Genomic DNA, 14,493 nt, shown 5'->3' with positions numbered 1-14,493 from the left:
TCTTTGCTGAAAGGAACGTCTGGACATTGAAACAGCAGAATGCTTGGAAGAGAAGCAAGCAAAATAAAATATTAAAGTATATTCCAAAAATGCATGACTTTGCAATAATTTAATAAAAAAAATAGTGTGGTTATGTAGTCATTAGTTATAGTTTGTTATGTATCTGTTTAGGAAAGAAAAAACTTTGTCCGCCAATACCAATTTATACAATCCCCCTAATCCTTCTGCTTGTGTCGGACACTTCCAGTGCAGCGCCCCAGAGTCCTGGTCGTTGCAGTACTGTGGCTCCGCCACTATGGGGAGCTACGGTGCATCTGATGGCACTGAAGGAGTTCATCTGATCAGGTATCACAGACACCAATACATTTCACAGCTGGGCCTCCGGGGGGAGCTAAGGGTGCTATTCATTAGGCCACTCCCCACCATAGTGGGTAAACTGGGGGTCAGGCAGGAAGTTAGATCAGAAAGCTGACTGGATTGGACGAAGCAACACCTGGTGGCAGAGGGTGTTGTGGAGGAAGAGACAGTAGGGTCTCTGTCAGGGGTGGGATCCTGACAGAGGCTTGGCATTGGAAAGAACGTAACGGGTCCGCGCCAGCTCCGGGAAGCGGCGGGGCCCAAGAAAGGACTAAGAAGCGAGATAGATTGTGCTGAGTGAGAAACGAGATCAAGCGATAGGAGAATACCAGTAGGGGTCGTGCTGTAAGACCGGAGCAACACCCTACTGAGGCGCACTACCGGTGGCCGGAACGCCGAGGGAGTATCATAACATTCAGCTTCAAGCAATACTCTAAACAGCGGCAGGACAGTCAGTCTAAGGCGGGCTGTCTCACACAAATCACCTATGAAGTCTTGGGGGGCACCTTGTGGAGAGGGGCGACTCTAGGGTCCCGGAAGAGCTCCGAGCCTACCCGTCAAACGGGTGCCGTCCCAACCAGAACAACAGGGAGGGACGGAGGATTAGAAGAACATCATTTAATCGAGTTGTGAGGGAACTTAAGAAACAGACACAACGGTTGTGGGGACTTTCCGTAAGCACAGCAGGGAAGGACCACAACACATAGCGCTAGAAGGAAGGCACCGATTTCCACCTGTGAAGTGAGCTCTGGAGGTGCCATCGGACCGGCCGGACTTGCGCAGCCTGGTGAACCGTATTCCGGACTGAGGACCCAGAGATCTTCAGTAAAGAGGTAAAGAGACTGCAACCTGGTGTCCTCGTTATTTACTGCACCGCACCACCACCACTGTCATTTATACGTATTATAGACTGCGCGCCCCACGGCAGGGTCACGGACCGGGGCCTAGCCGCCATGACAACCCCAGAGCAGAGACCCCGAGGCCCGGTACCGGGTCACCCCTCGGCCCTGCGGCGGTGGGGGCGCTACAACTTGGCGTCACGAACAGGATCTACTTAAGCCTGAAGAATCAGGTCATGTGTGCCTTGGAACTGTGATTTACTGTGCTTGGACTGTACTTTATTGCAAAGACTGTGGATTGCCACTTGCCGCCAAAAGTTCCCGCCAAAACCGCCGCCATTACAGCGCTAAGGAGAGCGCAGGAGAAGAAGAAGGGCGTGGAAGTGGGCGTGAACAAGCTGAAGAGCGCGAAAGACAATGGCCACCCAGTCTAAACATTCCGGCCCCTTGAGGACGTGTCCGTCAGCAGCCGAGATCCGCCTCCTGCTCCTCAATGGTGGGCAGAGACAGAGAAAACGAAACCGCCCACGAAGGAGAGAGCGGGAAAAGGACCAGGAAGAGGAAGTCAGCGACATGGAGGACGCCATGGCGAGCCGCCCGGAGCCGGAGCGTGGGGTCGGAGCCGCGGACTCCCCCAGCTACTCGGAGAGGCACCGCAGCCAGACCTCCACAGTTGGCGCTGACCTCCTGCAGACCGGAGCGGACGAGCTGATCCACCAACCCCGGCGGACGCAGCTGAGCACTGAGGCCGGGTGGAAGAAGGCCATCATCAGGAGCCTCACCAGACATCTGTCGGCAGCCTCATCTGGTCCGGAGCAGGAAAGAAGTTCCAGCGCTCCGAGGCCAGAAGGCAAGGCCTTGCCGGAAAGCGAGATGCTGCAAACGGAGATGACAACGCCGCAGCGCAAGGCCCCGCAACCAGCGTTCCAGATCCCAGCGGAGGCAGAGCAGATCGGCACCGGAGGGACCGCATCTGAAGCAGGTATGAAGGACGACCCTGCCCTGACGACCGACACCACTCCAGTGACTGCTAGTGCCACAGCTGCTGATTCCGTTCCAGTGACTGATCTTGCAGCAGCCGCTATCTCTGCTGCAGCAAATGCCCATACTCAAGCTGCGCAGACCTCCATCGCTGTGCATGATTTAACTGTACATGAAAGACGGATTAACGGCGTTTGTCCAGCACTGGGTGTAACCCTGGACCTCACTTTGCCCAGGCCGGGAAGGGTTAAGTGCCAGGTGCAGCTCTGGAAGCCGTCCAACTAAACCTCGGAAACCTGAAACTGTACATAGATAACTGTTTGTTTCCCTGCTTTTTGCTACTTTAAACCCGACCTGGGTTATTCTTAAAGGGATCCCTTTGTTTACCCGGGATCCCTTCTTCTGCTTTTTGTTTTGTTTCCTGTTTATTCATCCCTGAAAGAACTGCTGGATCATGAACAGTGCATGATACAAACTCCTTGTAAATAGTTGCACCTTCTTAAAGGGGCTTCTTACTGGTTTTACTTTAAAAAGGACTCTTTGTGAAGATACCGCACTGGAACCTTTGCTGAGTATGGACTGGTAGCTTGAGAAGATACGCTACCTCATAGAGACTTGGTCCCCTCTTAAAGGGGATGTTCATTTGTTATGCTTAAACTGTGATATTGCTTAAGATAGGAAGCAATAATGTCTTGACCAAAGAAAGAGATGATAATGCTTATATGAGAAAAGTTATATGTGTTTAATTAGTTAAATGTGAAGAAATACTGATGATGTGCTCTGAGAAGTAAAAGGTGAAAGATAGAAGAAGGATGCAGTGGACCCGTAGGGATAGACGTGGTGTCCAGCATGCAAGAAAGAAAGATAATGAGAAGGCTTAATGTTCAGAAGAAAATGCTTGATAATGTTGATAGATAGTTAGGATAGAAGGTAAACCCTGAGTCCTCATAGGAGTCATGCAGAGATGGCTCAGTGCTCTTAAACTGAAAGTAATGTTATGTTCTATACTGTGTATAGTAGTTGAAAAGGCAGTAGGCCCTGGCTGAACGGGGCGGTCCTGTAACAGAAAGGAGAGGCAGTAGGTCTGGTGCCGATGGGACAGGCGGTCCTGCAGATTTAAAGAAGGAGAACGAAAAAGTTAAAATACCTTATAATGTGATTATAGGAAGGTCTTTAGTGGATTAAGAGTGTATGTCCTTAAAGGCAAAGTAAAATTATTGTTCAACAATTTTTGCACTTAGTAGAATACCCGGTTGGGTAAGAAAAGTTAATTATAGCATGTTGCTATGATATTTAACCATGTTTGTAACGTTCAAGTGTCCTCACCTCCCATAAAGGGAAGCCTGTTCAAGTATACTTATTGTTATTACACTCAATGAAATTGTATGTCTTTTTGCTAACTTGTATTGTTGTTTTCTTCCCAGTCCCGGAGTACTGTGTTTAACCAGGGGGGAGTGCAGCGCCCCAGAGTCCTGGTCGTTGCAGTACTGTGGCTCCGCCACTATGGGGAGCTACGGTGCGTCTGATGGCACTGAAGGAGTTCATCTGATCAGGTATCACAGACACCAATACATTTCACAGCTGGGCCTCCGGGGGGAGCTAAGGGTGCTATTCATTAGGCCACTCCCCACCATAGTGGGTAAACTGGGGGTCAGGCAGGAAGTTAGATCAGAAAGCTGACTGGATTGGACGAAGCAACACCTGGTGGCAGAGGGTGTTGTGGAGGAAGAGACAGTAGGGTCTCTGTCAGGGGTGGGATCCTGACAGAGGCTTGGCATTGGAAAGAACGTAACGGGTCCGCGCCAGCTCCGGGAAGCGGCGGGGCCCAAGAAAGGACTAAGAAGCGAGATAGATTGTGCTGAGTGAGAAACGAGATCAAGCGATAGGAGAATACCAGTAGGAGTCGTGCTGTAAGACCGGAGCAACACCCTACTGAGGCGCACTACCGGTGGCCGGAACGCCGAGGGAGTATCATAACATTCAGCTTCAAGCAATACTCCAAACAGCGGCAGGACAGTCAGTCTAAGGCGGGCTGTTTCACACAAATCACCTATGAAGTCTTGGGGGGCACCTTGTGGAGAGGGGCGACTGTTGTGAAATTGGATTCTGGGCTCCCCCGGTGGCCACTTGTGGAATTTAACTTGTGTGCATCATCCCCTCTGTTCACCTGCTCCTATCAGGATGTGGGAGTCGCTATATAACCTTGCTCCTCTGTCAGTTTCATGCCGGTCAACAATGTAATCAGTAGCCTTTCTGTGCATGTTCCTGCTACTAGACAACTCCCAGCTAAGTTGGACTTTTGTCCTTGTGTGTTTTTGCATTTTGTTCCTGTTCACAGCTGCTGTTTCGTTACTGTGTCTGGAAAGCTCTTGTGAGCGGAAATTGCCACTCTGGTGTTATGAGTTAATGCTAGAGTCTTAAAGTAATTTCTGGATGGTGTTTTGATAGGGTTTTCTGCTGACCATGAAAGTGCCCTTTCTGTCTTCATGCTATCTAGTAAGCGGACCTCGATTTTGCTAAACCTATTTTCATACTACGTTTGTCATTTCATCTTAAATCACCGCCAATATATGTGGGGGCCTCTGTCTGCCTTTTGGGAAAATTTCTCTAGAGGTGAGCCAGGACTGTCTTTTCCTCTGCTAGGATTAGGTAGTTCTCCGGCTGGCGCTGGGCATCTAGGGATAAAAAAACATAGGCATGCTACCCGGCCACTTCTAGTTGTGCGGCAGGTTTAGTTCATGGTCAGTATAGTTTCCATCTTCCAAGAGCTAGTTCTCATATATGCTGGGCTATGTTCTCTCGCCATTGAGAATCATGACAGTTTGACCGGCCCAAAAAAGGGTTAATTTACTGGCTGAGAAAGGAGAGAAAAAAGAAGTCTGCTACAATTTTTTTTTTTTTTTTTCCCCTCTAGTTCTGAGTGTGCTCTTAATTGAATCACTTGCTAGTCTGCCTATACTGCAGCCTTCCTCTCTTCCTCTCCTTCTAATCCTTGAATGGCTCTGTGTTCACCTGTTTCAAATGGATCTTCAGAGTGTAGCTACAGGTTTGAATAATCTCGCCACAAAGGTACAAAATTTGCAAGATTTTGTTGTTCATGCACCTATGTCTGAGCCTAGAATTCCTTTGCCTGAATTTTTCTCGGGGAATAGATCTCACTTTCAAAATTTTAAAAATAATTGCAAATTGTTTTTGTCCCTGAAGTCTCGCTCTGCCGGAGACCCTGCACAGCAGGTCAGGATTGTAATTTCCTTGCTCCGGGGCGACCCTCAAGACTGGGCTTTTGCATTGGCACCAGGGGATCCTGCGTTGCTCAATGTGGATGCGTTTTTTCTGGCCTTGGGGTTGCTTTATGAGGAACCTCATTTAGAGCTTCAGGCGGAAAAGGCCTTGATGTCCTTGTCTCAGGGGCAAGATGAAGCTGAAATATACTGCCAAAAATTCCGCAAATGGTCTGTGCTTACTCAGTGGAATGAGTGCGCCCTGGCGGCGATTTTCAGAGAAGGTCTCTCTGATGCCATTAAGGATGTTATGGTGGGGTTCCCTGTGCCTGCGAGTCTGAATGAGTCCATGACGATGGCTATTCAGATCGATAGGCGTCTGCGGGAGCGCAAACCTGTGCACCATTTGGCGGTGTCTACTGAGAAAACGCCAGAAAATATGCAATGTGATAGAATTCTGTCCAGAAGCGAGCGGCAGAATTTTAGACGAAAAAATGGGTTGTGCTTCTATTGTGGTGATTCAACTCATGTTATATCAGCATGCTTTAAGCGTACTAAGAAGCCTGACAAGTCTGTTTCAATTAGCACTTTACAGTCTAAGTTTATTCTATCTGTGACCCTGATTTGTTCTTTGTCATCTATTACCGCGGACGCCTATGTCGACTCTGGCGCTGCTTTGAGTCTTATGGATTGGTCCTTTGCCAAACGCTGTGGGTATGATTTGGAGCCATTGGAGGCTCCGATACCTCTGAAAGGGATTGACTCCACCCCATTGGCTAGTAATAAACCACAATACTGGACACAAGTGACTATGCGTGTTAATCCGGATCACCAGGAGGTTATTCGCTTTCTGGTGCTGTATAATCTACATGATGTTTTGGTGCTGGGATTGCCATGGCTGCAATCTCATAACCCAGTCCTCGACTGGAGAGCTATGTCTGTGTTAAGCTGGGGATGTAAAGGAACTCATGGGGACGTACCTTTGGTTTCCATTTCATCATCTATTCCCTCTGAGATTCCTGAATTCTTGTCTGACTTTAGTGACGTTTTTGAAGAACCCAAGGTTGGTTCACTACCTCCGCACCGGGAGTGCGATTGTGCCATAGACTTGATCCCGGGTAGTAAATACCCTAAGGGTCGTTTATTTAATCTGTCTGTGCCTGAACACGCTGCTATGCGAGAATATATAAAGGAGTCCTTGGAAAAGGGACATATTCGTCCTTCGTCATCTCCCTTAGGAGCCGGTTTTTTCTTTGTGTCTAAGAAAGACGGCTCTTTGAGGCCGTGTATTGATTATCGACTTTTGAATAAAATCACGGTTAAATATCAATATCCGTTACCACTGCTTACTGATTTGTTTGCTCGTATAAAGGGGGCCAAGTGGTTCTCTAAGATTGATCTCCGTGGGGCGTATAATTTGGTGCGAATCAAGCAGGGGGATGAGTGGAAAACCGCATTTAATACGCCCGAGGGCCATTTTGAGTATTTGGTGATGCCTTTTGGTCTTTCAAATGCCCCTTCAGTCTTCCAGTCCTTTATGCATGACATTTTCCGCGATTATTTGGATAAATTTATGATTGTGTATCTGGATGATATTCTGATTTTTTCGGATGACTGGGACTCTCATGTCCAGCAGGTCAGGAGGGTTTTTCAGGTTTTGCGGTCTAATTCCTTGTGTGTGAAGGGTTCTAAGTGTGTTTTTGGGGTTCAGAAGATTTCCTTCTTGGGATACATTTTTTCCCCCTCTTCCATCGAGATGGATCCTGTCAAGGTTCAGGCTATTGGTGATTGGACGCAACCCTCTTCTCTTAAGAGTCTTCAGAAGTTTTTGGGCTTTGCTAACTTTTATCGTCGATTTATTGCTGGTTTTTCTGATGTTGTAAAACCATTGACTGATTTGACTAAGAAGGGTGCTGATGTTGCTGATTGGTCCTCTGATGCTGTGGAGGCCTTTCGGGAGCTCAAGCGCCGCTTTTCTTCCGCCCCAGTGTTGCGTCAGCCTGATGTTGCTCTTCCTTTTCAGGTTGAGGTCGACGCTTCTGAAATCGGAGCTGGGGCGGTGTTGTCGCAGAGAAGTTCCGACTGCTCCGTGATGAGACCTTGTGCTTTTTTTTCCCGTAAATTTTCGCCCGCCGAGCGGAATTATGATATTGGGAATCGGGAGCTTTTGGCCATGAAGTGGGCTTTTGAGGAGTGGCGTCACTGGCTTGAGGGGGCCAGACATCAGGTGGTGGTATTGACTGACCACAAAAATTTAATTTACCTTGAGTCTGCCAGGCGCCTGAATCCTAGACAAGCGCGCTGGTCGTTGTTTTTCTCTCGGTTTAATTTTGTGGTGTCTTACCTACCGGGTTCTAAGAATGTTAAGGCGGATGCCCTTTCTAGGAGTTTTGAGCCTGACTCCCCTGGTAATTCTGAGCCCACAGGTATCCTTAAAGATGGAGTGATATTGTCTGCCGTTTCTCCAGACCTGCGGCGGGCCTTGCAGGAGTTTCAGGCGGATAGACCTGATCGTTGCCCACCTGGTAGACTGTTTGTTCCTGATGATTGGACCAGTAGAGTCATCTCTGAGGTTCATTCTTCTGCGTTGGCAGGTCATCCTGGAATCTTTGGTACCAGGGATTTGGTGGCAAGGTCCTTCTGGTGGCCTTCCCTGTCACGAGATGTGCGAGGCTTTGTGCAGTCTTGTGACGTTTGTGCTCGGGCCAAGCCTTGTTGTTCTCGGGCTAGTGGATTGTTGTTACCCTTGCCTATCCCGAAGAGGCCTTGGACGCACATCTCGATGGATTTTATTTCGGATCTGCCTGTTTCTCAGAAGATGTCTGTCATCTGGGTGGTGTGTGACCATTTCTCTAAGATGGTCCATCTGGTTCCCTTGCCTAAGTTGCCTTCTTCTTCCGAGTTGGTTCCTCTGTTTTTTCAAAATGTTGTTCGTTTGCATGGTATTCCGGAGAATATCGTTTCTGACAGAGGGACCCAATTCGTGTCTAGATTTTGGCGGGCATTCTGTGCTAGGATGGGCATAGATTTGTCTTTTTCGTCTGCTTTCCATCCTCAGACTAATGGCCAGACCGAGCGGACTAATCAGACCTTGGAGACATATTTGAGGTGTTTTGTGTCTGCGGATCAGGATGATTGGGTTGCTTTTTTGCCTTTGGCGGAGTTCGCCCTCAATAATCGGGCCAGCTCTGCCACCTTGGTGTCCCCGTTTTTCTGTAATTCGGGGTTTCATCCTCGATTTTCCTCCGGTCAAGTGGAATCTTCGGATTGTCCTGGAGTGGATGCTGTGGTGGAGAGGTTGCATCAGATTTGGGGGCAGGTGGTGGACAATTTGAAGTTGTCCCAGGAGAAGACTCAGCTTTTTGCCAACCGCCGTCGTCGTGTTGGTCCTCGGCTTTGTGTTGGGGACTTGGTGTGGTTGTCTTCTCGTTTTGTCCCTATGAGGGTTTCTTCTCCTAAGTTTAAGCCTCGGTTCATCGGCCCGTACAAGATATTGGAGATTCTTAACCCTGTGTCCTTCCGTTTGGACCTCCCTGCATCCTTTTCGATTCATAATGTTTTTCATCGGTCATTGTTGCGCAGGTATGAGGTACCAGCTGTGCCTTCCGTTGAGCCTCCTGCTCCGGTGTTGGTTGAGGGTGAGTTGGAGTACGTTGTGGAAAAGATCTTGGACTCTCGTGTTTCCAGACGGAAACTCCAGTATCTGGTCAAATGGAAGGGATACGGTCAGGAGGATAATTCTTGGGTCACTGCCTCTGATGTTCATGCCTCCGATCTTGTCCGTGCCTTTCATAGGGCTCATCCTGATCGCCCTGGTGGTTCTGGTGAGGGTTCGGTGCCCCCTCCTTGAGGGGGGGGGTACTGTTGTGAAATTGGATTCTGGGCTCCCCCGGTGGCCACTTGTGGAATTTAACTTGTGTGCATCATCCCCTCTGTTCACCTGCTCCTATCAGGATGTGGGAGTCGCTATATAACCTTGCTCCTCTGTCAGTTTCATGCCGGTCAACAATGTAATCAGTAGCCTTTCTGTGCATGTTCCTGCTACTAGACAACTCCCAGCTAAGTTGGACTTTTGTCCTTGTGTGTTTTTGCATTTTGTTCCTGTTCACAGCTGCTGTTTCGTTACTGTGTCTGGAAAGCTCTTGTGAGCGGAAATTGCCACTCTGGTGTTATGAGTTAATGCTAGAGTCTTAAAGTAATTTCTGGATGGTGTTTTGATAGGGTTTTCTGCTGACCATGAAAGTGCCCTTTCTGTCTTCATGCTATCTAGTAAGCGGACCTCGATTTTGCTAAACCTATTTTCATACTACGTTTGTCATTTCATCTTAAATCACCGCCAATATATGTGGGGGCCTCTGTCTGCCTTTTGGGAAAATTTCTCTAGAGGTGAGCCAGGACTGTCTTTTCCTCTGCTAGGATTAGGTAGTTCTCCGGCTGGCGCTGGGCATCTAGGGATAAAAAAACATAGGCATGCTACCCGGCCACTTCTAGTTGTGCGGCAGGTTTAGTTCATGGTCAGTATAGTTTCCATCTTCCAAGAGCTAGTTCTCATATATGCTGGGCTATGTTCTCTCGCCATTGAGAATCATGACAGGCGACTCTAGGGTCCCGGAAGAGCTCCGAGCCTACCCGTCAAACGGGTGCCGTCCCAACCAGAACAACAGGGAGGGACGGAGGATTAGAAGAACATCATTTAATCGAGTTGTGAGGGAACTTAAGAAACAGACACAACGGTTGTGGGGACTTTCCGTAAGCACAGCAGGGAAGGACCACAACACATAGCGCTAGAAGGAAGGCACCGATTTCCACCTGTGAAGTGAGCTCTGGAGGTGCCATCGGACCGGCCGGACTTGCGCAGCCTGGTGAACCGTATTCCGGACTGAGGACCCAGAGATCTTCAGTAAAGAGGTAAAGAGACTGCAACCTGGTGTCCTCGTTATTTACTGCACCGCACCACCACCACTGTCATTTATACGTATTATAGACTGCGCGCCCCACGGCAGGGTCACGGACCGGGGCCTAGCCGCCGTGACAACCCCAGAGCAGAGACCCCGAGGCCCGGTACCGGGTCACCCCTCGGCCCTGCGGCGGTGGGGGTGCTACAACTATGTCTCCCTATTTATGAAAAGTTGCACAAAATGGAATTTATTTTTTCTTTCCTGAATAACATCAATTATTTGAGCAAAATTAATATTTAGCGGCACCATGCTAAGTGCAGGGGCCTGAGGAGGGGTTAGTGCATGAGAAATTAAACAGTTTTTTGTTGTGAAATGATCCTGTTTTTGGTGGTCGTTGAGCCCCTGTGTTATGCATCATCAATTTGTGGCCTTCACTAGACATAACACAGTGTAATGTCAAAAGTGGCACAACCGTATAGGATAAAATAAGCATATGATCCCATAAAACTATTCTAGGGCTAATAATAATATTTATCTTTCAGAGTAATAACACTTACTTAAAAGTAGAAAAGTATGAAGATGTAACTGGAGCATGGCGCACAGTGTGTAATGACGCATCATGGGAGACAAGGTGAGAAGGATGTATGTGATTCAGCCAGGTGTGGAAGAAAGTAGGAAAAGTAGGGATTTTGCCGGACCAGCCAGATACCTAAAGAGTATGGACACCATTGGGCCTCATATCTGTCGAGGTGAGAGAAGGATCAGACCGATTGCATTTTCATGGCTGAACCTTTTGTTCTTCCTAGAAATAAGCTGCCATGAAAGTTTTCACTCCCCCTCTACATATCCAGAATACATGATACTTGGCCGAGCAAAGCATGCTCTTCTATGGGGGAGTGGGTTGGGAGGTATAGCTGCCCGCCAAAATAGGGTTCAGCCGACAGTTATCCATAGTATATCTGTAGGGATGTGGACTGTGTTACCCTGTTCCTGCCCCTGAAGTCAATAGACGCATTGTGTGAATACTGTTGTGCAGTTTCATATGTAAAAATGATGTGTGTCATATGTAATGTGTTATGGTAATGTACAGCATGTCAAGTGTTAAAGCAAAATGTGAGTACAGTATGGCTCATACAGTAAGGGTATGTGCACACTTTGCGGATTCTTCTGCGGATTTTTCCGCTGCGGATTTGGAAAATCCGCAGTGCAAAACCGCAGCGGTTTTCACTGTGGATTTTCCTGCGGTTTCTTCTGCGGATTCCTCTGCGGGTTTTCAACAGCACTTTCCTATTGGTGCATGTTGAAAACCGCTGCGGAATCCGCAGAAAGAAGTGACATGCTCCTTCTTTTTTTCCGCAGCGAATCCGCGCGGATTTTGCCGCATTTTTCCGCATCGTGGGCACAGCGGTTTTTGTTTTCCATAGGGTAACATTGTACTGTACCCTGCATGGAAAACTGCTGCGGATCCGCAGCGTCAAATCCGCTGCGGATCCGCAGCAAAAACCGCAAAGTGTGCACGAGCCCTAAGTGTTTTAGTTACAGCATTTGAGATAAGGAAATGGTTAATGATAGGACTTGCCCAGTAGATGAGCACTAGTTGTAATAGAAACGGGGGCACTTCCTGATAGAGTGAGTTCAGAGAGAGTTAGTGATGACTACGTTTAGGTGCAGTGGGCTGCTAGGGGCAGCATGTGTCACTTGTTCTAGGCAGTGGGAGGCATTACTGGGATCCCGAGCAGTAACTCATGTCATGTCCAAAGCCTAAGGTCTGGCATAGGGGCTGCCGGATACATCATGTCCTCTGGCATACAGTGGAAGATGGACAGGGACAAGGTGATGGCCGGTCCCACGTGCACTGCTGAGGTGGATGACAAGTCCCTGAGACTGAATCAATGGGCTTGGGGGCAGTGCAGGACAAGCTAGCGATTGGACTGAAGAGAAGTTGTGCTAAGGAGGAAGAAAATGTGAATTGCTGTTCCCTATCCCATCTGTGCCCACCTGATGAACTTGAACTGTTTAGTAAATGTTTGACTGTTATAAAGAACTTGGTGTCCCATGCTTTGTGTGCGTTGGCTCCTGAGGATGGAAGCCTGGAGGCAGAGGAGGCCTGTGGCCTTCAAGTGAGTGTGATGTGCCCCACAGCCTACAGCACACTGGGACACCCCTCATCTGTAAAGTGCCAGAGCGAAAACGGACAGAAGCTCGGTTGCGACTACCCCGCTCGGCCAATTTACATTTGGAGAAATTATACAGCTACCAGACTTATCTTCATGCGAAATAAGGGATCAGCCATGGTTACATCCAACATGCCCAATCTTTCTAAAACCAGCCATACACATTAGATGGTTGTCAGCTGAACATTGCTTTGGCCAGTTGCTATCATTGCTGTCTTTTCCATAGGCCAAGCGCTACTGTGTCCTGTATCATGACAGTCATCTAATCTGGCGGGTTATCTCCAGGAGGATAAATTGGTCGGCAGTCCAAAATTGGACATGATCGATCTACATCTCTTCCAACGAATAGTTGGCCAGTGCCCCATACACATTAGACTGTCAGCTGAACCTGTCAATGTTTTTGGGTTATTCTGACATTAGGCTAATGTGTATGGGACCCTTTACCCTTCATTTCTACCACGTATATATTAGATAGTTGTATACAGGTGGCCCAGCAAGAAATCTGTACTTTTAGCGGTTTTCCTCTACTGCACTGTATACGATCATGTTGGATGTGAGAATTTCAAGGGAACCTGTCTTGTGAAATAATGCTATTAAACTGCAGGAATGGGCCTGCCTGGCGCCTGCATTTAGGGCCCCGCTGCCAGGAGGATATGAACTTTATTCATCGTCGTCGCATTTGGGTTTCAGTCACCGCTGCAGGTTCAGTCACCGCTGTGTGTATAGACAGCAGTCACTGTAACTGCGCCACCGGCACTGACTGACAGCCGGCCCTAATGCTGAATTACTGTCAGTGCAGGTGCCGGGCAGGTGTAGAACGCTATTAACCCTCAGATTAACCACGTATCTGTAGGTTAATAGCATTTTTCACTTGACAGGTTCCCTTTAAAGAATTGAATTACTGTATTACTTTATTATATACCCTACGAAATACACGCTGAATAAGTTTTACCCAAATCTCAATATTTTTCATCAATTTTTTTTTCCAAATAGTAAAGCCACTTACATTGAGTTTATATTTCTGTAGGTATTACTGGCATAAGGGCACAGATGGCCAAAGCAATGCTACAATTGAGTGGCACATACCGTCATCAGCTGCATCTGGAATCTACAGGATTTCTCACTTTGGACACCGTAAACTACTACTTCTTCCTCCCACCATAAGATCATATGAAGGAACCTCTTCTGAATTTGAGATAAAAAGAGCTTTTAGATGATCGTGAGACTATTTCTATAATGCGCCTGCTTCATGTGAATGAATCAGATGAACTGAACATCTCTGTGACACTGATATGCCAGAGGTTATAGAAATCAAATCTCAGTCTCTCTTTAGGTAGCTGATGTTTTGATATGTGTATTTGTAGTGTAGTCAGAAATTTTGTGTATATCCTGTATATTTAGGGTCATTTTGATCCCCTGGTTTCTGTAAATTTACATTCTCACCTTTCCTCATTGTGCTTCACTGAAATGTTGCTAATCTGCAGCTGCACCTCCCTCCTCCCCCTTCCTGCCTTCTAATAGCTGTATTAACTTACAGAAATGTTTTTTTTGTGTCTATGGGGAGGTATTTAAACATTTTCAGAAAATGCTGGTAGAAAATGGGAACTAGGTGTGGCAGGCAAGAAGGTTGGCACTTCTCCATTGCTAAATTGTAAAAAAAAAACACTTTCTATATTAACATGTATAAAAACATTGTGATCATATAAACATATTTTGCCAATAAAACAAAGTGAATTGATTAAGACTTTGTCTTTTTTTGGGAATTACAAAATGATTAGCCTGTTTACCCTGTTCCTAAAGATAACAAACGTGCCATGTGTAAAGTGTCCTTTGGTTTTATATGTAATAGTGATGTGCGTCTTGTGTAATGTATTATTATGTACAACATATGAGTCATGTAAAGTGTTAATGTATAATGTGTATAGTGTATAGTGCAGGATAAGCATAGGATTAGCTTTGGATAGCATAAGTACGGGTTACATAGTAAATGGTTTAGCAACAGTACAGGACAGAGGATAATAAC

The 14,493-nt window shown here is 47.3% G+C and overlaps 1 protein-coding gene across 1 annotated transcript in view; it reads left to right on the top strand.

Annotated features, from left to right (window-relative positions):
• The window catches only part of ASAH2 (N-acylsphingosine amidohydrolase 2), a 128,946-nt gene extending 114,739 nt beyond the window's left edge, over positions 1-14,207 (top strand). Inside the window, exons 20-21 of the mRNA XM_077258881.1 lie at positions 10,839-10,927; positions 13,498-14,207. Coding sequence (XP_077114996.1) covers positions 10,839-10,927; positions 13,498-13,687 — 279 coding nt within the window. The 3' untranslated portion in view covers positions 13,688-14,207. The remainder of the gene's footprint in view (positions 1-10,838; positions 10,928-13,497) is intronic.
• The last annotated feature ends 286 nt before the right edge of the window (positions 14,208-14,493 follow it).

Source organism: Ranitomeya variabilis, chromosome 4 (assembly GCF_051348905.1).
Source record: "Ranitomeya variabilis isolate aRanVar5 chromosome 4, aRanVar5.hap1, whole genome shotgun sequence".
NCBI lineage: Eukaryota > Metazoa > Chordata > Amphibia > Anura > Dendrobatidae > Ranitomeya > Ranitomeya variabilis.
The sequence above is the reverse complement of the archived record's forward strand: the minus strand, read 5'-3'. Positions and strand labels throughout refer to the sequence as shown.